The 19,516-nt window shown below is 45.9% G+C and overlaps 1 protein-coding gene across 1 annotated transcript in view; it reads right to left on the minus strand.

The window, feature by feature from the left end:
* The window catches only part of LOC120023418 (collagen alpha-1(XII) chain-like), a 69,851-nt gene that overhangs the window by 18,915 nt on the left and 31,420 nt on the right, over positions 1 to 19,516 (minus strand). Inside the window, exons 17-43 of the mRNA XM_038967437.1 lie at positions 17,186 to 17,335; positions 16,901 to 17,020; positions 16,358 to 16,522; positions 15,932 to 16,078; positions 15,061 to 15,200; positions 14,279 to 14,408; positions 13,431 to 13,576; positions 12,608 to 12,737; positions 12,263 to 12,399; positions 10,382 to 10,511; positions 10,082 to 10,221; positions 9,786 to 9,918; positions 9,632 to 9,655; positions 9,298 to 9,437; positions 7,484 to 7,613; positions 7,070 to 7,209; positions 6,715 to 6,844; positions 4,965 to 5,107; positions 3,179 to 3,308; positions 2,930 to 3,072; positions 2,637 to 2,766; positions 1,942 to 2,061; positions 1,622 to 1,768; positions 1,413 to 1,529; positions 548 to 700; positions 275 to 349; positions 17 to 156 (exon numbers count right to left, since the gene is read on the minus strand). Of these exons, the coding sequence (XP_038823365.1) occupies positions 17 to 156; positions 275 to 349; positions 548 to 700; positions 1,413 to 1,529; positions 1,622 to 1,768; positions 1,942 to 2,061; positions 2,637 to 2,766; positions 2,930 to 3,072; positions 3,179 to 3,308; positions 4,965 to 5,107; positions 6,715 to 6,844; positions 7,070 to 7,209; positions 7,484 to 7,613; positions 9,298 to 9,437; positions 9,632 to 9,655; positions 9,786 to 9,918; positions 10,082 to 10,221; positions 10,382 to 10,511; positions 12,263 to 12,399; positions 12,608 to 12,737; positions 13,431 to 13,576; positions 14,279 to 14,408; positions 15,061 to 15,200; positions 15,932 to 16,078; positions 16,358 to 16,522; positions 16,901 to 17,020; positions 17,186 to 17,335 (3,530 nt within the window). The remainder of the gene's footprint in view (positions 1 to 16; positions 157 to 274; positions 350 to 547; positions 701 to 1,412; positions 1,530 to 1,621; positions 1,769 to 1,941; positions 2,062 to 2,636; positions 2,767 to 2,929; positions 3,073 to 3,178; positions 3,309 to 4,964; positions 5,108 to 6,714; positions 6,845 to 7,069; positions 7,210 to 7,483; positions 7,614 to 9,297; positions 9,438 to 9,631; positions 9,656 to 9,785; positions 9,919 to 10,081; positions 10,222 to 10,381; positions 10,512 to 12,262; positions 12,400 to 12,607; positions 12,738 to 13,430; positions 13,577 to 14,278; positions 14,409 to 15,060; positions 15,201 to 15,931; positions 16,079 to 16,357; positions 16,523 to 16,900; positions 17,021 to 17,185; positions 17,336 to 19,516) is intronic.

Genomic DNA, 19,516 nt, shown 5'->3' on the forward strand with positions numbered 1-19,516 from the left:
CTGCATGGCTATGTACCTGCATGCCGCCAGGGTGGATGACGTCGAAGGCGCCGATCATGCTGAAGACAAACTGGATCACTTTACTGAAGCTCTCGTCTCCGATACTCCAGGAGCCATCAATCAGGAACACCAGGTCAGCCTTGGCTCCTCTGCACACTGTGGAACACACAGAGCAAAGTCAACGGACATGTCAGGTAGGAGACGTATAAAGAGTCTCTTCTCTGTGTTAGCTTCACGTCACTCCACAGCCTGCTGACTTGAAGCCTCTCCTTACCGTCCAAAGCAGGGGGGATGGTGGCAGGTGGGGGTGGGGTGGGGGGCTCAGTTGGGGCCTCTGTGGGCTTGATCACTGTAACAAAGACCAGAACATAAACAGTCAAACCATTTGGCTTTTACTAGCATGCCATGTTAGCCCCCTGCAAAGACACAGGTGTTTTCTTACACCCTGAGTGTGGTGGTGTGGGGGGGGGGGGGGGGGGGGTATACATGCGTGTGAACACAATGGAAGTGACATGTTACAGGACTGATGGTTATTGGGGTTTCTTACGCGTCCTCTCCTTGACGCTGACTCCGGGCCCCTCCAGGTTGGTGGTCTGTGTGTACACTGTGGCGTTGTAGAGGGCGTCAGGAGTCAGGCCGTCCCAGCAGTAGTGGCTCTCAGACCCAGTAATGGTGGTCTCCTGAGCTCCCTTGTTAGAGGCTGCAGGGAAGAGGAAAGAGTTACCCACATCGGTAGTGGATCACGTGATTTATCCCCAGACACTCTAAACGTATTCCCTCAGAGGGGTTACAGCCAGTGGTACTGAGGCAGCAGTGGGCTTACACAGTGATTTCTGTTATTCAACAGATACCCTTTCAAATTAACAAGAATTCACTTAATGTGGCAAAGTGCACTGCTTCCATCTATAATGGCTACCATACTGTAAACAGACTTAAATATTCCAACATTTCTTCCCATCTTTTTTCCTCTTACATAACTCTAGCGTCGGAGAGTTAATAAGAAACAGATGGATCAGTGGGCATAAATAAAATACAAGTATCTAACATTCTTAAGTCATTTTTATCAACTACACCTTTGTGATAGGTTGGTAACTTTGGCTACATATCTGATCGACAGTAGACATTCTGAAATAAATATAAAACAAGAGGCAATGTATAGAAACAATCCTCTCCCATTGGGATCAATGTTATGAATGGGCTGCCAGCAGAGGAGGCTGGTGGGAGGAGCTACAGGAGGACGGGCTTATTGTAATGGCTGGAACGGAATAATGGAACGGTATCAGACACATAAACATATGGAAACCACGTTTGACTCTGTTCCATTTATTCCATACCAGCCATTACAATAAGCCTGTCCTCCTATAGTTCCTCCCACCAGCCTCGTCTGGCTCCCAGCCAGGAATAGTACTTACAGTCGAAGGGATTCAGTTTGAGTCTGTAGGAAGTGGCAGCCCTGTGCGGGGTCCATCTCATGCAGAAGGTGTCATAACCAACATTGTAGGTGGTCAGGTCAGTGATGTTCAGGTACACTGTGAAAGACAGGAACAGTCAATCAATCAACTAACCAATCAATCAACCATTTGATCAGCCAAAACAATCAAACAACCAATCAATCACTTACATGTGGTTCCTTGTCCAATGAGAGGTCCGCTAAGGCCAGCGTCATACTGGGCCAACACCTTGAGGTCATAGGTGGTTCCTGGCTGCAGGTTGTGCAGCTGGTAGGTGGTCACATCTCCAACGAAAGTCTCCATGGTCTGATCAGTACCTTCAAGCACAGACAGGGACACTCCAGGTCAATAACAGCAGGCAAGCAATCACATCTTCAAAAGATATGTCACTTTCTTCTTTAGCAGGATAGGTATATTAAGCAAGTCAAGTGATTTGTCGTCAGACAATGTTCTTTCACGGCTGAATAGAATAGAACAGTAGCTATCTGACCTGCAGGTGAGTAGACCAGTTTGTAGCCCACCACTCTGGAGGGGGCGGGGTCCCAGGACACTCTGAAGCGAGTGTACCACTCATCTGACACTCTCAGGTTCTGAGGCCCCAGCATGCCAACTGTGGGGAAGGAAACACAGACATTCAAAACATATTAACAACATATTTAAACGCTTTGAACATGAATATCATAGCCATGCGATCCTAAGCCATGTATTTGCTTTGATGTGGTGTAATTTGTTAGGGGAAATGCGACTGGGTATTGGGCAGCTCCCGTATGAGATCTCCCATTGGAGGACAGCCAGTTCACGTCTCTGGCACAAACAAGCAGTCTGAGCTGAAGCCAAGTCATGCCGTTTCTATTGTTTCTTAGATCTAGGATAATAATCAGTGTCTGAGTTTATAAAACCCCTCTACTGGTAATTCTTTCTCTCCATTAACTTTGTACTGTATGTGTGCGTGTGTGTGTGTGTGTGTGTGTGTGTGTGTGTGTGTGTGTGTGTGTGTGTGTGTGTGTGTGTGTGTGTGTGTGTGTATGTGTGTGTGTGTGTTTGTGTGCGTGCGTGCGTGTGTGTGTGTGCGTGCGTGCGACTATGACTTCCAGTATGTAATAACTGTGCGTTTGTGGAGCGCCGTGTGGGTCTGCTATTCTATCATGTTGCATAGAGGACCAAGCATACAATGTGCTAGCATACCTGTGTGTCCGTCTCCATCCAGATCTCCTCCTGGTCCATCAAGGTAGATGGCCTGCACGTTGATCTTATAGGGAGTGTCTGGATCCAGGTTGGGCAGGATGACAGTATTTCTGTTCCCAGGAACCATAGTCTACAGGACACACAGGCAGGACACTGCATGACTATTTGAAACTACAGTTACTTCAACCAGAGGATAAATAAGGACTTTGGGCCACACGTGCCTTGGGCCACATACAACTTTGGTGGTGTTTGATGAGAATTTCATTAGACAAATCAGCAATATGGGTGCTTACGTGCTCCTCAATGGGGTCTCCAGTGGTGGGGGCGTAGGTGATCTTGTACTGCTGCACTGGACCTTCAGCATGTTCCCATGCCACAGTCAGAGAGCTGGTGGTGGCATCAAACACACGCATGTTCCTTGGGCCACTGCGGGGAACTGGGACCGGGATAATAAGGAAGTTAGCACGATATCAAGCGAGTAGGTGAACGTGGATAAACCTGTAAAGGCCACAGGATCTTATGTATGATTTAGTGGATCTTACGTGTTTTGCCGTTGTCTTCGGCCGGCGGTCCTTCTCCGTCAGTATAGATGGCGACCACTCCCACATTGTAGGACGTGTCTGGGACCAGCTGCTCTAGCAGGATGGTGGTGGATGTCCCAGGAACCAGGACCTGAATAGGGACAGAGAGGACAGAGACACAGGAGTCAATGCTGAAGGACTGGGCCCAATGGGAGGATGAAGCAAACAGCAGGCCTTACAGGGGGATGGATTCAATCAAATTACTACCCTCATACCCACATGTTTGATTCTGAAAACTGGAAAAACACTGATCAGGACTAGAATGAACAGAAATATCAAGGAGATCTGTAGAAGAACAGTGATCAGTTAGGCTAGCCTACACTGCAATATCCAGATCGGGGAGGAGTCCTTCCTGTTTTAAAAATGTGTCAGCTGTATGGGGAAAACAACAAGCATGCCATTATGCTGTTATGACCCGCATGGTCCTAGCAGCTATGACCCTCCCAGCCTGACAGCTGTTTCATGTGACAACCCTGACAGCTCGTCCTCACCTCACTCAACAACCTCTTGTGTTGTCACTGCTCAGTGCTCACTGAAAGGAGGAACAAAAGTATGATGTCAATGATGTAGGACCCATCCAGATGGTCAGGGAAATAACACACTGAGTAACTAACGTAATGTGGTGACAGTTGCTTACAGCCGCCTGGCTCTTATGACCTATCTGACTGACTATCAGTCGCCTGCGTGTGTCTGTGTTAGTTCACCCATACTGGATACCAGACCCCACTTGTCTGTGTCTTGCCAACATGATCTCAAAGGGAAACTAATCTCTTCTCATCTACCTGCCATGTCCCATACTATACAAAATATACAGGAGTCCTGTCCACAGCCATCTGGTTTCACTCTCACTTCTGACCCAAAGCACCATTGCATCATGCTCAATGTGTGCTTTTTTTTATCTCTCTGCTTCACATGACTGTTTTTAACGAGCGCTATCAAACCATTACTTCGGTCTCTGCTCTGGGTTTAATAGCGACATATTCCTCTCGAGGTAAACCCAATATTACAAAGCTGCTTTCCTAATCTGGTTAAGCATACACCAAATATCCCAGTGTTCAATTTGATGGTAGATCATGACACTGGCCACATGCTGACCTGGAAAGCTGGCTCTGGCACTGGAAAAGCCCAGCCCTGAGTCCATCAAAATATTCCCCAAGAAACAAAATGTGATGACTTTATAAAAAAAACGAGAGCACCTCTAGCTATCAATAAAATGGAACGGCATCACTCTTCAAAGAACTAATGTTCTTTGACTTTAAATAAAAACAGGGTCTCAGTGTCTCAATGCTTCTCACAGATGTGGCTGTTTGCGCAGTGTCAAGTAACACTCTATTAGTTGTTTGTGGGGCTTCTCCATACATACTTCATAACTCCAGAGAGGTGGGCACAGCCATGCCAGATAAGGAGGGGAAAAGCCCAGACGGGGTTTCCTGTTTTAATTAATAAACATGAACAGCTCGCCTTAAACCAGTACTAGACTGTTAAATAAAACTGCCACCAGAGAGACAGTCCATGTGGAGCACAGACAGAGAGAGCTTTCTTTAACTAACAGTAAGTCAGGGGCGAGGTTGAGGTTGATGTTGCTCCGTTCCGTTCCTTCACAAAGAGCTGTAGTGCTGCAAATGAACTGAAGCGTTGGACTCGGCCACCCTTGCACACACCCCAAGTCCCTGGACTCTAACATTTGACCTCTGACCTGGGGCGGGGTCAATCAGAGGCCCTGTGGGTCTCCTTGGCGGTGACTCACCGACTCGGAGGGCTTGGTGCCGCTCAGGGGGGCGTAGACAACCCTGTACTGCACGACCTCGCCAGAGGCAGGCTCCCAGCGTACGTTCAGGGTGTTAGTGGTGGGGCTGAAGACTTGGATGTTCCTCACTGGAATACGCTCCACTATAGAGAGAGACACAGAGATGGAGGGACGGATAGAGGGACAGGGGAGAGGGGGAAAATAAGAGAGTTGGGTTGAGAACAGCAGCTGAAAACATCAATTAGAGAGTCTGACTAAAGATTTATTGGTGCCTGAATGAGACACTAGGGAATGTTCGCCTTGAAGCCATCAAAGCTTTCACTGGGCCTGTGTACAATACATACTAGTTGACTCAACCATTAAAACTGCAGCAAAACACAACATAGTTGGCCAGTCTTCAATACCACACAGACTCTGCTCTAAACATACATCAGCTTTACACTGTACACCTTCAGTAAACAACACTAGGGTACCTACAGTAGCTAACGGTTGCTCAGAAGAAGAGGAGAGAAGGTCTGTAGCCCCCTGAAAATTGCCTTTAAAACTAAAGCAGATGTTTCCAGTCTTTGTACCACTCAGCAATGTACCCTCATAAAGACAGAGTGGGAAGTACATGGCAAGCTTCTTTACTTAGAGACCAGACAGTATTGGCCAGAATGAAAGGACTTCACCCTGAAAGCACATCATCAACAGGTAGTCCATATCGATAGCTTCTGTCAGAGCAATACATCAATCCCTGAAATTGAACGAGATGACCCAAGGCCACGGTAAAATGTATCTGTTAAGTTTGATTAATAACATTTGTCAGACTGCCTGAAGAGACATAGATTACACTGAGAATGGAGAATGCAGATGTAGAGTCCCACACTTCTGATAGAGATCAAAAACTTCAACACTATTATTGCCCGGTGTACCCTGGGATACGTTCTGATGGGGGGGGGGGGGGGGGGGGGGGGGGGGATAAGGGTTCCAGTAACAGTAATGGCAGAAATATAACCAGTCTAGAGAAGACTGCTGAGTTGAATGTCGAAAAAAGACGTCATGCCAGCCCCCCCCCCGCTGTGCTACCACCACCACAACCAGGCATTACACCCCATAAACGGACCCCGTTACCGTAAGGCTGGAGACACGACTAGTGTTGCCAACGCAGAGGAATTCCTTTGCTGTGCAATCAGACCACTAAAGATTGAGTCATACTGAGGGGAGGCCCAGCCTTATAATTGTGGGAGAAAGTGTTCAAAATGGAAAGGAAAACTAAATATAGTGTCTACAGTGAATCCCTCTATCAAGCATTGAAGTGGATATTTCAGATGAGAAACAAACCATGTTCGATATTTTTGGCATTGCCTTCAGATATAAAAGGGGTTGGCTTATTTTACGAGGACAATTCAGGTACAATAAGACTGGGACATATTTTGGGCACATCCAAGAGTTTACTGGCATAAGGAGTAAGCAAGCCAATACAAGGCCCGGGAGTGTATGCTCTACAGATAAGCCAGCTCTCAAAGAACGACGAAACAAACTCCCAACTCGTAATCTGATATTGTAGCCTTAGCATACTGTACAATCTTCTCCTCAGGAAAGTCTGAACTAATAATGGTAGAAATATAATCATGTCGTATTGAACACCGGTTCTTCATTATATTCCAGTGACCATGGTATAGCATGACAATTACCATGAGAAAAGGGTTGTTGAAGCTGTACTACAGAACATGAACCATCCTCACAGTAAACCTGTATGTGGACTCACGTGTCTTGCCGTTCTCAGACATGCGTTTGCCCTCTCCAGCGGGGTAGACAGGGACCACAGTGACGGTGTAGAGGGTGTCAGACATCAGGTTCTTCAGCACAGTGTTGGTGGTAGTACCAGAGACCTGGGACTGTAAATACACATACCCACACAACAGTCACACTAGCTACACAGAGCTGATCTGATATAAAACATCTGGTAAAGGAACAGTATTTCTGCATGTGTGTTTGACTGAGTGAATATGCCAAGTATCAGTGTAGTATTCTTTTAGCAGTAGATCATGGATTTGATAACGGATGTGTGTGCATTCCATAGTGAAATTCAGTAGTGATTGGTTAGAGGTGGCTCAGCCTACCACATCCTCAGCTCCTCCAGCAGCAGGTACATAGTAGATCTTGTACTGGCGGACGTTGCCCTCGGCAGCCTCCCATTGGACGTTCAGGGTGCTGGTGGTGGGGTCAGTGACCTGGAGGTTCCTCACTCCTCCCAGAGGCTCTGGAGAGAGAGAAGGGAGGCCATAGGATTCATACTATGTGGAATGAGAACCCTGAGGTTCTGATGTTCAAATGCATGTGGAGGTACAGACGTGGCATATGGTAGGTGTGAATCTATGTTTTACAAAGACAGTATTTAGGGCATCTTTAACATCTTCATCTAGGTATCAAATGTAACACGGGTTCCCTGAAGGAGGGAAGGTGCAGCTGAGAGGCCAAAAGGGAACATGATGTAATCACGAAGGCCTTCGACAGGCCACAGCAAGGTCACTCACTTGTCTTTCCGTTGCCAGAGATGTCCTTGCTCTCCCCGCTGCCGTAGATGGCTGCAACGGTGATGGAGTAGGGAGTGTCAGGGGTCAGCTTGGGAAGAAGCACCGTGTTCTTCTTCCCTCCGATCTGCGTCTGTTGGGGGATGAAGACAGATTCAAATGACTGTTCTCACCTGGTCAATGATTGCACTAAGGGCCTAAGGGCTGACTCATTTTAAAATGATTGGATCAAACATGAATGGTTCTTATATTCCCTTCAGATTACAAATGCATCAAATAATTTCTTCAGCGTGGCCTCAGAAGACATGAACAGGAAAAAAATACTTATTTTCTCATTGGATGTGGATGCCTCTGATTCTATCTTCTCTCCCTTGACAGTTTTCTGTCAGTGTCAGCAACTTGATCGAAAGAATTCGGGTTGAGCAATAGCAGACTGTCAATGTTTTTGTCTGAGGATGCAGCGAGCATTTTTGCACTTTGTTATTGTAAGAGCCAAGGTAAATCTATTCTCCAGCGGGATGTGTTGTCTTAGAGGTATGAGTGGTGAATTTAGTGCATCGTTTATTTATTTTTTACCAGGGAGACGCTGTATTGAAAGGAACACTTCTGGGTTGCATCGCCTCACAGAGACGGCTGACTCAGTAAACTCTGTGTGCGTGCGTGAGTGTGGGTTTTCAAGTTAAGCTTTGTGCTGCCTGGGGAAAACGCTTATCAGCAGGCAATGGGAAACTGTATGATGGAAGTCATGTTATTTGGCACCAAGACAATTTTCCTTGTACACAAGCATGGAGCGTGTGTCTCCCATTTCCTACACAGACCTGTTGTCACAAATGAAACAAAGCGCGGCCTCCTGAGCTCTCCATACTTGTTGAAAAGCTGTCAGTGAACCAGAAACACTTGGCTGAGCTTGGCTCATTAGCTTCCAGCTTTTCAACAATGCCTCAACGTTTAGCGTGTGACATCATCGCAGAAACCGGTGGACGGATGGCCGCTGGACAGAACTAGGTTTCCCCTCCTCTAATTAAGAAATGGAAAACATTCCATCTCGCATTGCAATGGAAACTCTGAATGGACAAATAACTGACATTACGCTAGCTACCCTTGAACTCCAACATGGCAGACCTATCATACATTACAGACAAGTCTGAAACGAGAGAGGAAACATCTCAAACTGCCTCCATCCATTTACTGTATCTCTCTCTCTTTGTGTGCGTTTACATCACGCAAACTCTAAGCGCCTAAACATCTGGCCTGATGAAAAAAGCCTGTCTGACTAAACTACTATCCAGCTCTAGTGGAGCAGCAGCAAGGTCAGACAGCATTGTGTAACCCTGTAACAGTCTGAGGTCAACGACCCCTGGTACCACACTCCCGTCCTGTTACATAAACACACACATGCAGACAAACACACACACATCCACCCACACACACACAACCCGGCTGAGCCCAGGCATTCCATCTCTCCCCTGTCCTCCACCTCTCCCTCTTTCCTCACTGATAACACTCACTCCCCTGAGGCTCTGGTCAATGTCCCTGACCCACATGTGCTCCTAAAATGTACCCTGTCATCTTGATGTTTTACTGGGGGGATTTCGGTGGGAGACTCTCATAGGTTTATATGATCTTTCTATCACACGAACCAGGTGATTGTGTGTCGTGCTACAAGGCCTCCATGGACATGATCCTCAAAGTGTTCCTTTTCCTTTCATCATCCAGAGGATGGTTAGAATTAAACAATGACGTTAGCACTATGAAAGGCATGGGACTTGGGACTGTGATGCTTAAGCTGAGCCATGTGGCTACTGACTGGTTCTTACCGACTGGGTCTTGCCTCCGGCGGTGGGGACATATGTGATCTTGTAGGTCTGGACACGACCAGGGGCGTGGTCCCACTTGACGGTCAGAGTGGTGGTGGTGGCATTGAACACCTGCAGGTTCTGGGGAGGGCCTGTGGGGGCTGGGAACGAACACAACAACATAAACAACCACTTAAACACACATCCAACCAAAACAGATCATCTTCACATTTTACCTTCTGGATAGTGATCACCTGTGTAAAATTTGCTGAACAAAATGGAATGTATTTGATTCAAATGCATGCTCTCTCGGAGTGCTGTATGGGTTTTGCTTGATTGCAACAAACAAACTTACCAGGCGTGATGATGACCTTGGACACTGGAGAGAGAAACAGAAATATAATGAGCTCTTATTAGTAAATCTCATCAGGCATTGATGGGAATCTACAACGATGTATCTTGATTGATGTATTGTGATGGCATTAGATTAGATGATGGACTTGTCTTACATGTTCTCTGGCTGCCAAGCAGGTCTTCACTCTCAGACTCGTCAGGGTAGATGGCGGTGACGGACACGTCGTACAGAGTGTCTGGCTCTAGGTTCTCCAACACATTACTGGTCTCATCACTGTTCAGGATGGCCTGGGAGACACAACACGATGGACCTTAAGGAGCTAGAACACCCGTAAGACTTTAAACTACCCAAAGCCATCAATTGCTTTGCTTGTAAGGGTTTGTTGACATTTGTTGCCTAATGTTTTGTTGAATATTAAAAGATGAGAACCAGTAATACTAGTGCTCTTACATATTGGAAGTTGGTTTCTCCCTTCTTGGTCCAGCCGATACGGTAGAGGGCCACATCAGGGGCCCCATAGTCCCAGTGGGCTCTGAAGCTGGTCTGGGTCACCTCAGAGAAACGCAGGTTCTTAGGAGCAGGAACAACATCTAGACAGAAGAAAGGGAAAATGATATTGGTGAGATTGCCATGCCATCAATAATATTTTTCCTGGTCAGGTCTTACCTACTGTATAGTAGTGAGTAGGACTTCCATGGAGTGTAACCCCAGTGTGTTAACCCTGTACTAAGCTGTGTAACTGTACTGTACCTGTGATGGCTGTGTTGAGCATGGGGTTGCCAGCTCCCTCGTCGTAGATGGGTGTAACAGCAAGGTCATACTCAGTCTGAGAGATGAGGTTGTCCAGGGCTTTGGCGGTCACGCCTCCTCCCACTTCAAGCTGCAGACCAAGAAAACATCCTTGTTAAAATTAAGCTTCTTTGTGTCACAGATATTAGGTTTTAAAGCGTGCTTGTATCAACAGCTGAATGACTACTTTTTTTTGTAAATGAAGGGTTAGGGTTAGTAATAATGAGTAATAATGTCATCATCAAGGCCACGTTGAATGGCTTCCAAAGTCTCATTCTGGTCTCAATGATGAGTTCCAAAGAATCTGTGAGAGAACTCTGGGCGACCTTGTAAACATCCGGCGAGACAGTCTGTAAACTTCACTTCCTTCACAGGAAATGTTTAAATTCTCAGCACATCCAGAGGTGGAGAGGGATAAACAATGAACAAAACAAATATTCTGTCAAAGTAGAAGCAGTAGTATGTTTTTGTTTCTTCATAATGCACCATTAACTTCTCCATTGCTTTTCATGCCTCTGGAATCCAGTGGTGTAAAGTACTTAAATAAAAATACATTAAAGTACAACTTTTTGGGGGCATCTGTACTTTGCTTTAGTATTTATATTTTTGACATCTTTTACTTCACTGCATTGGTAAAGAAAATGATGTACTTTTTACTCTATACATTTTCCCTGACACCCAAAAGTACTCATTACATTTTGAATGTTAAGCAGGATAGAAAATGGTCCAATTCGCACACTTATCAGGAGAACATCCCTGGTCATCCCTACTGCCTCTGATCTGGCAGACTCACTAAACATAAATGCTTTGTTTTTAAATGATGTCTGAGTGTTGGAGTGTGCCCCTGGCTATCTGTAAATAAATAAAAAATTAATACAAATTGTGCCGTCTGGTTTGCATAATATAAGGAATTTTAAATTATTCATACTTTTACTTTTGATACTTAAGTATATTTAAAACCAAATAATTTTTGACTTTTACTCAAGTAGTATTTTACTGGGTGACTTTCACTTTTACTTGAGTCATTTTCTATTAAGGTATCTTTACTTTTACTCAAGTATGACAAGTGAGTACTTTTTCCACCACTGCTGGAATCTCATGATCACGCCATTCCGAAATCTCTGTCTTTCTTTAGGCTTATTGTTTTTGCATTCAGAGTTGTTCGGGGAGAAACTTCTTTGCGAGGGGCTCTGGATCATAAATCCACAGCAAACGCTCTTTCTTGGATGCAGAAGAATAGCCCTTCCTGTTTTCTCAGTGTCAGGAACAGAGCTGGAACTGCTAATTCAGGCCTGCGTCATCATCCATCAGCTAGCCCAGAACGCTGCCACTTTCTGGGCATGAGGTTAGCCACCGCTCCCCTCCCCTCCACCGCTGCCACAGCATCCCAATCAGACGAGTGGATGTGCTTTTCATCTCTTAAGTCCAATGGAGGGACATGTGATTTGCGCACCGCCATGTGATTTATACCCCAGGATGCGGGGCAGGGACCTGCTCTCCCCATCTCCTGCCGACAGTGGTGTGATCATTCCACCAGGTACCCGGTCCAATAGCAAAGCCCCAGAGGTCCCCTGCATACCCCTCTCACCAGCTGCTTTTCCCATTATGCTGTCTAATGTCATACCTCAAATGATCTGTAAAAAGTATCAATCTGCTAGCTCTCTCCAGGATCACTATCATGGCTTATTATGGCATAAACAGAGAACGGGCTAAGCACAGGAGCTGGTTTCTGCTGTCACCAGTAGATGGGCTTGCTAGGCCTATACTTCAGCCCCAGGGTGAAGAGTATTGCTTTCACTACTGTCTGTGTCCAACAGATGTATTGTGACCATTGAGTCTCACCTCTTTGGCTTCTCCCTCGTCAGGCTTGTAGGTGATGATGTATTTGAGGACGGCTCCAGGTGCTGCGTCCCAGTTCATCTTCAGGGCGCTGTGGGTAACGTCTCTGACCCTCAGCTCTCCAGCAGGGGGCATGGGCACTATGGTGGGGACAGAGGGACAGAAAGATGAGGATTACTAAATTCCATATTTTATTCCTTTAATCACTTTAGTTCCATAAACTTGGTAGTGAGGAGCCATGGTTTACTCTGTAGGAGTAAGGACCTGTCGTCCTTTACCGTCCATGAAGCACAGAGAGTAAAACATGAACATGAATGTGAATGTAGAGGAATTCTTCACTGCACGTACGTGTGACTCCTTGCTTGGTGAGGGGGTCGCTGGCTGACTCTCCATGCAGGGCGAAGATGGACAGAGTGTAAGCCGTGTTGGGGATCAGCTGCACCAGCTGGACATCAGTCGTGTCCTCTCCAACTCTTATCTGCAGGGGAGGACCATAACGGAACAAACCTTAGTTTACAAGGCTTACTGTTATTCAGACAGGCAGTTTAGATGAACAGATTACAAATCTTTGGTGGTGTCCAGTGTGCTGAAACAATCTAAGTGTTGCCAATACTACAGACGATCTTACCCTCTGGATTTGACACCTCCGGGACTAATATCCTGCCACAGTAAGCTAATAATCCTCACATCCCTCTGAGTCTCAATAATTGTGTGTTTTGTTGACTCGGCGTCCGTAAAACGAGAGTTAAAACACGGCTCACTTTGTAACTCATCACTGCTCTGTGACATCGGCATGCTGTCAGGAGACATTGGCAGGGTACCGGTGTATTTGGTCATTGGCTGTGTGTGTGTGTGTGTGTGTGTGTGTGTGTGTGTGTGTGTGTGTGTGTGTGTGTGTGTGTGTGTGTGTGTGCGTGTGCGTGTGCGTGTGCGTGTGTGTGCGTGTGCGTGTGCGTGTGCGTGTGCGTGTGCGTGTGCGTGTGCGTGTGCGTGTGCGTGCGTGTGCGTGTGTGTGTGTGTGTGTGCGTGTGCGTGTGCGTGTGTACGTGTGTGTGTAGTGGAGACTTTGACTGTGTCAGTTCCACAGCTGGTCTAGCCTGGAGTCCCAGCCAGACCTCCCTCTCTCTCTCTCTCTCTCTCTCTCTCTCTCTATCTGGCCCGGCCTTCTCACCTCTTTGTCCACAGAGGGCTCGGTGGCATTGATGGCACTGTAGAGCAGCATGTAGCCCGTGGCGCCCACTGCCTCCTCCCACTTCACCCTCATGGTGGTGGGACGCTCCTCGTAGATGGTCATCTTCCTCACCGCGCTGAGGGGCACTGGACAGGGAAACAGGGAGAGTTGAACACTGTTAGATTCTAAATACACCTCCACACAAACACACACAATACCATCCAAAACGGCATGTTCACAGTGAGACGCAGCCATGCAGATTTCATGTGGTGAGAACTAAACAATGAGTTATTTTATGGCCGCTTTTATGGAGAAATGACTTGCTTCGTAAAATCACGCTATTCTAGAGGACAAATAAAGTAAAGCTGAAGAACGATGTTAAAGAAACACTTAATTCTCGCTGCAGAGAGTGAGTGGGAGCATATATATATATCTTTGTTATTACAATGATGCTGTCTTTAAGCCTCATATGGTATCATAAACAAAACGGTTTTGTTCTTTCTTTAATGTTGAACACAGGGACCACACAAGCATCACAGGAACAGGGTGTGCTAAATATACTGGAAGAATGTTTGTTTTACAGTCCCAAAGATGTCCATTAGTTGATCCCACAGGGATTACGTTTGGGACACAGGTATGTTGAAGCACAGTAATGGACAGGTACAGTATAGTGCAGGGTTTCTCAAACTCAGTCCTGGACTGTTTTTTTGCCCGAGCACAATACAGCTGATTCAAATAATCAAAACTTAATGATGAGTTGGTTATTTGAATCAGCTGTGTAGTGCTGGGGGGGGGGGGGGGGGTATAGAGGATCAAAGAATAACACAGAAAAACAAATTAAGACTCACAGGTGGTTTCAGTCCCCTTCAGCGGATCGCTGCTCTCCTCTCCGATGACAGAGTAGACGTTGACCAGATACTCAGTCAGAGGGTTCAGGTTGGGCAGCATGGCTGTGGTCACTGAGCCATCAACAAACATCTACAATCAGACAACAAGAGTGCACATGAACCAGGCGAACACAGCATGAATATGGAGAATGACTTGGAATGTCTATTTTACGTAACCCATTCACTTGCATTGGAAAGGTTTGTTTCTATTGGCGGACAAACAAGACAAACAATACAACAAACTACAGCTATAAGTGTTTCCTGTGTTGATGCATCTGGTTTCAATTGAACCACAAATTAAGTTGTAGAACTCTGACCAAACTCTACCGGTTTCAACCCAGTGTGCGTTTCTATTTATAAGAGCCAAACACAAAAACAACATAGATCACATACTAGACCACTGCCTCACCAAACCATGAGAGCTGGACTAAAACACTTTTTAAATGAAATTGGAGTCTAAGGAGTTGGAAGTGGATCTAGCAGCTAGCTTACCCCATTCTAGCACACTGGAGCCAATACCCTGCAGTCAAAGTTAGGTGTGGGGTAAGTATGAATTCTAATGTAATCTCTTTAATCTTTATTCAGCCAAGTAAGTCACAGAACATAGGCTTTACTACAACTTGCTTCCATCCTCAGGCCCAGGGTTGGAGTGAGACGGGTTTGGGAGGCTGATCGAGGGGGATCGGCAGAGGAGTTTGGGGTTGGTCGTGGTTACCGGTCGGGTGGACGTTAGGGGTACTAACCTTCTGAGGGCGTCCAGACAAGGTCATGTACTCCACACGGTACTTCTCCACCGGACCTTCAGGGCCTGTCCAGCTGGCACGGAACGAGTAGTGGGTCACCTCCGAGGTCACCAGGTCAGTGGGCGCATCGGGGCCACCACCTATCAGGGAAAAGAGGGGGGTCGACCCTAAGCATAGGATCTCATTGCATCCTTCTCAGATATGGAAACAGCTCCCTAGCAGAAAATCCAGGAGACAGACATATAGACAGTCTAAGCCTTTCCTAAAAAATGTACCCTACATAGTATTCAGTTACATCTTTTGAATTTGATTAAGGAGCAGACTATTTCTAATTTTAGAGAGGAAAAAATAAACTATCAGTGGGGAAAGGAGGGCTTTAGATTCTAAATTATTTCCAGTGGTTGGCTGGCCTTCAGCTCCTTGTGTTGTCTCCCCTGGTGCACCAGACATGCTACTCTACTGAGGGTCTCCTCTAGCCATGACCTAAGCCCTGTTTACATAACTACAGCCTCACACAACACAGCTGGCTGCAGAGATCATCACCCGTATTCACAAAGAGTCTCAAAGTAAGAGTGCTGATCTAGGCTCAGTTTAGCCTTTTAGATCATAGTGATAAAAATTATATGGACAGATCCTAGATCAGCCCTCCTACTCTAAAATGGTTTGAGAATATGGGCCCAGGTCCCCCCCTTATTCATTATGATTTTAAATGCAAAACTGATCCTAGATCAGCACTTTTACTCTGAGACACTGTGAATATGAGCCTTGAAGGCATTAGTAATAAGACTGATTGATAACCTACATAGCCTATTTAGACGGCCACCTTAACTGTCACGGCAGGGAATGTACAGTAATGCCGGCCTGAATGTACCTGGTCCCTTGACGCTGTTACAGAGGTTGTTGGTCAGGTCGTCCACTATGTCCAGCAGGAAGGAGAAGTCAGCCACGTTGTACATGTGGATCTCATCCGGGTCAGTGGCGATGGACCTCAGCTCATTCTCATCAGCGTTCTTCACACCTAGGAGGAGTCAAACGGGGACATCAAGTCAGCTATCCCCTCAGAGCAGGTCGAGGATACATTACAGATATTTAACGAGGAAGATAAGTGGAGAATGGCAAAGGTGTGTAAGGAATTATTCTGGGGCAACTTGAGCATTCACACTGTACTTCAAGATAACTCGAATAAGGCAGTTATCTTTGTTGAGATAGATACAAGGAGCTTCAGATGTCCTATCTAGTCAAAATAGAGCATAGGTAAAACGATGGCTGAGACGATGAGACGATGGCTGAGACTCACCAATGGCATACAGCTCAATGCCCTGGTCACGCAGGTTCTGGGAGTTGGCAATGATGTCATCCTGAGACTTGCCATCAGTGACCAGCACTCCGATCTTACGAGCATTGGGTCTCATCCCAACATTTTCCTTGAAATTGTTCTGGAGGATGTAGTTTAAAGCGAGACCTGCAACGAGGGCAAAAACAATTATTCACACTGATTATCTGGTTTAATCATTTCTCGGAGGCCTTTCCAACAAGGCAGCTAAAGAGCAAGGAGATTATGATAAAATACATTGTGAGCCTATTAGGAACAACTCAGTTTTATTCGCATAATAGGGCATACAATTCAATTTCCTCCACCTTCTGGCTATCCCACAAACAGCTCAACCGCCAACAACCAAAGCAGAGGCACAGTTTTCATTTTGAAGTTTATGACCTGGAACTTCTTTCATTACCCGTCTAAATAGCCAATAGAAGCTTGAACATGATAGACCTTTAAATGGGACTAAGGGTATACAACAGTCTCTGAATGGAGGTTGTGGTTGTAGATTGAGTACAGTACCAGTGAGGGTGTTGCCTCCTTTGTAGGGCAGGTTGGCTACAGCCTCCAGCAGGGAAGCCCTGGTCCTGTGGGCGTTCAGGTGCCACTCAGTCTTGGGGTCACCACTGTACTGGGCCAGACCTAAGAGAAACACACAGAGCCTCTGTCAGATCAGATGCCTTGTATAACCCTCCAACATGATCCTAGAAATTGACTAAAGAGTGGAGACATAATAGTGTTATCTGCAGCAGGTTGCAGGAATGCGCATGTCCTGTGAGACTTCAGGCACACTGAAGTTTAACCTACCAATCTGGACCCTGTCAGGGCTGATGTCGAAGACTCCCACCATGCGAGAGATGAAGGAGCGGATGGTCTTAAAGTTCAGACGGCCGATACTCCAGGAGCCATCGACCAGCAGGACAATATCAGCCCGGGCTTTGGTCTTACACACCACATCTGAGAGGACAGAGGTTACAGGTCAGCGAGACAGTACAGAACAGTGATGGGGCACTAGTTATTATCATGCAGTTTCAGGTATAACACAGCTGGAGTTATGAGGGCAGAGGGGTTCAAAATGCATGAGTGAGAAGGGAAGTGAAGGAGTAGGAAAGAAAGGAAGTCATTGACATGTGACCTTGTTGACATGGATTCACAGAACATCACACACACTTCCCAAACACATCTATATCCGTCTCTTTACAAGCCAGCAGTAAAAACACTTTCTATTCATTTTCAGGGTTACGAGCCATTTTCATCATCACACATTTCATTTCCAGGTGTCAATATGATGGTTGTCTTCTTTTCTTCCGAGATGATCTCTCGCTCTCTGTGTCTGAGGAGTGTTCTTCTCTGGCCACTCCTCAGCCTCTCCCGGGGAACAAGAAGAAGAAGCCCTCCTGATGTGATATATACAAGGGTCTCCTTGGTGAGAGTTACTGTGCATTCCTCACTGGCACAGCTCTCGCTGTGTTCCCGGACACCTGCATGATGAGAAGAAGGACTCGTCCGCAGTCCGTTAAGACCGCAGGGGCGGCAGCAACGCACAGATTGCGCAATCTGCCACTGTTACATGTTTGATTTACAGACTTCTCTTTCCCTCCCCATGCGACCCACAGATAAACAGATGCCCAGCGGAGTGTGAGGGTCCTAGAGTGGCTGAACCATGTGCCGTTCAGACTACAGTCTGTTATAGTTAGTCGTAATAAAGAAAACTATCTAAGGCTATCGGACAGAGACAAGAGGGGAAGATTTATTGGCCACGCCAGATGTTTGCCCTTTGACTGCAATATATATTTCGCCAAGTAAATAAATTCACGTCCAGTCCCTGTTAATGGCACTATAAATTCAACGTTAGCTTTACAACTTGTGTATTGCAGCACATACGTATCTGTCACTCAAGAGAAGGTTATCTTTTATTTACAGGAAGAAGAAAAAAACTTTAAAAGTGGAAACCAGGAGACAAAAATGTTCATTACTGTCTCTTGTAAAAAAAATTCAAAGGAGAGGGAGGCTGATGTACAGATTACTTTAGGCTCTTTTAGTGCACCTAATCCCCTCTCCTCTCTTACTCTCAGTCCTCCTTCAGGATCAGGATGGGGGATTAAATTGAGGAGTACTGGGTGAGGAGAAGGGGGTAATGGGGTGGAGAAGAGGTTTTCTGCCTCCTCTATTAAATTATATTATCGTGGGCGACTGACTGACAGGGTCTGTCACTGAATCTGCTCTCTATTAGAGGAGGCCTTCCAGGCAGCTGAGGGTCAGGAATAGCCTCTGGAGCCTTCCTTAAAACACATAACATTTTCCTCTCTCTCTTTCCTCTCCTAACACTCACTGCCCTGTGTCGTGCTGCGCGCTCACACCCGTGAGGTTGTAAAACATTTATAATTGCAAACAGATTACATTTTTTTTGTCAATTCTGCTGCTCTTAGCTGCTGCTGGATCCAGAAAAAGAAAAAGGAACCCAAAGTGACGAAATGATGAAAAAGCGAGCAGCCAACAGATGGAATAGTAGTTACATCTGTTATTTGGTGAGACAATTAGCTTTGAGGAAAGGCATTTAGGGCAACTCATCTGTTTTTATGGGGAGAGGGATTAGAACGGATTTTCCTAACGAAAAATGGACAGCGTGATATATGTCCCACACTTCGGTTATGGCCGCAGAAGTCACAACATATAATATATGTACTGTATAAGTTCTTAAGTATGATGAGGGAGATTAAAAATGGAATTTAAAATCATATTGGTTATTACCCATTGGGCATACACTGGTTGAATCAACATTGTTTCAATGTAATTTGTCAACCTATTGTGACGTGGAATTAACGTGGAAAATACATTGGGTTCGAAACGATGGGGTCCTTTGTTGGGCAAATCAGATGTCAATGTAACCAACATAACCCCAAACGCACTCCAAATATACACCGAGTGTACAAAACAAAGCTCTTTCCATGACATAGACTGACCAGGTGAATCCAGGTGAAAGCTATGATCCCTTACTGATATAGCCTGTTAAATCCACTTCAATCAGTATAGATGAAGGGGAGGAGACAGGTAAAAAGCCTTGAGATAATTGAGGCATGGATTGTGTACAGTATGTGTGCCATTCAGAGGGTGAATGGGCAAGGCAAAAAATGTAAG

The sequence above is a fragment of the Salvelinus namaycush genome, chromosome 28 (assembly GCF_016432855.1).
Source record: "Salvelinus namaycush isolate Seneca chromosome 28, SaNama_1.0, whole genome shotgun sequence".
In the NCBI taxonomy this organism is placed as follows: Eukaryota; Metazoa; Chordata; class Actinopteri; order Salmoniformes; family Salmonidae; genus Salvelinus; species Salvelinus namaycush.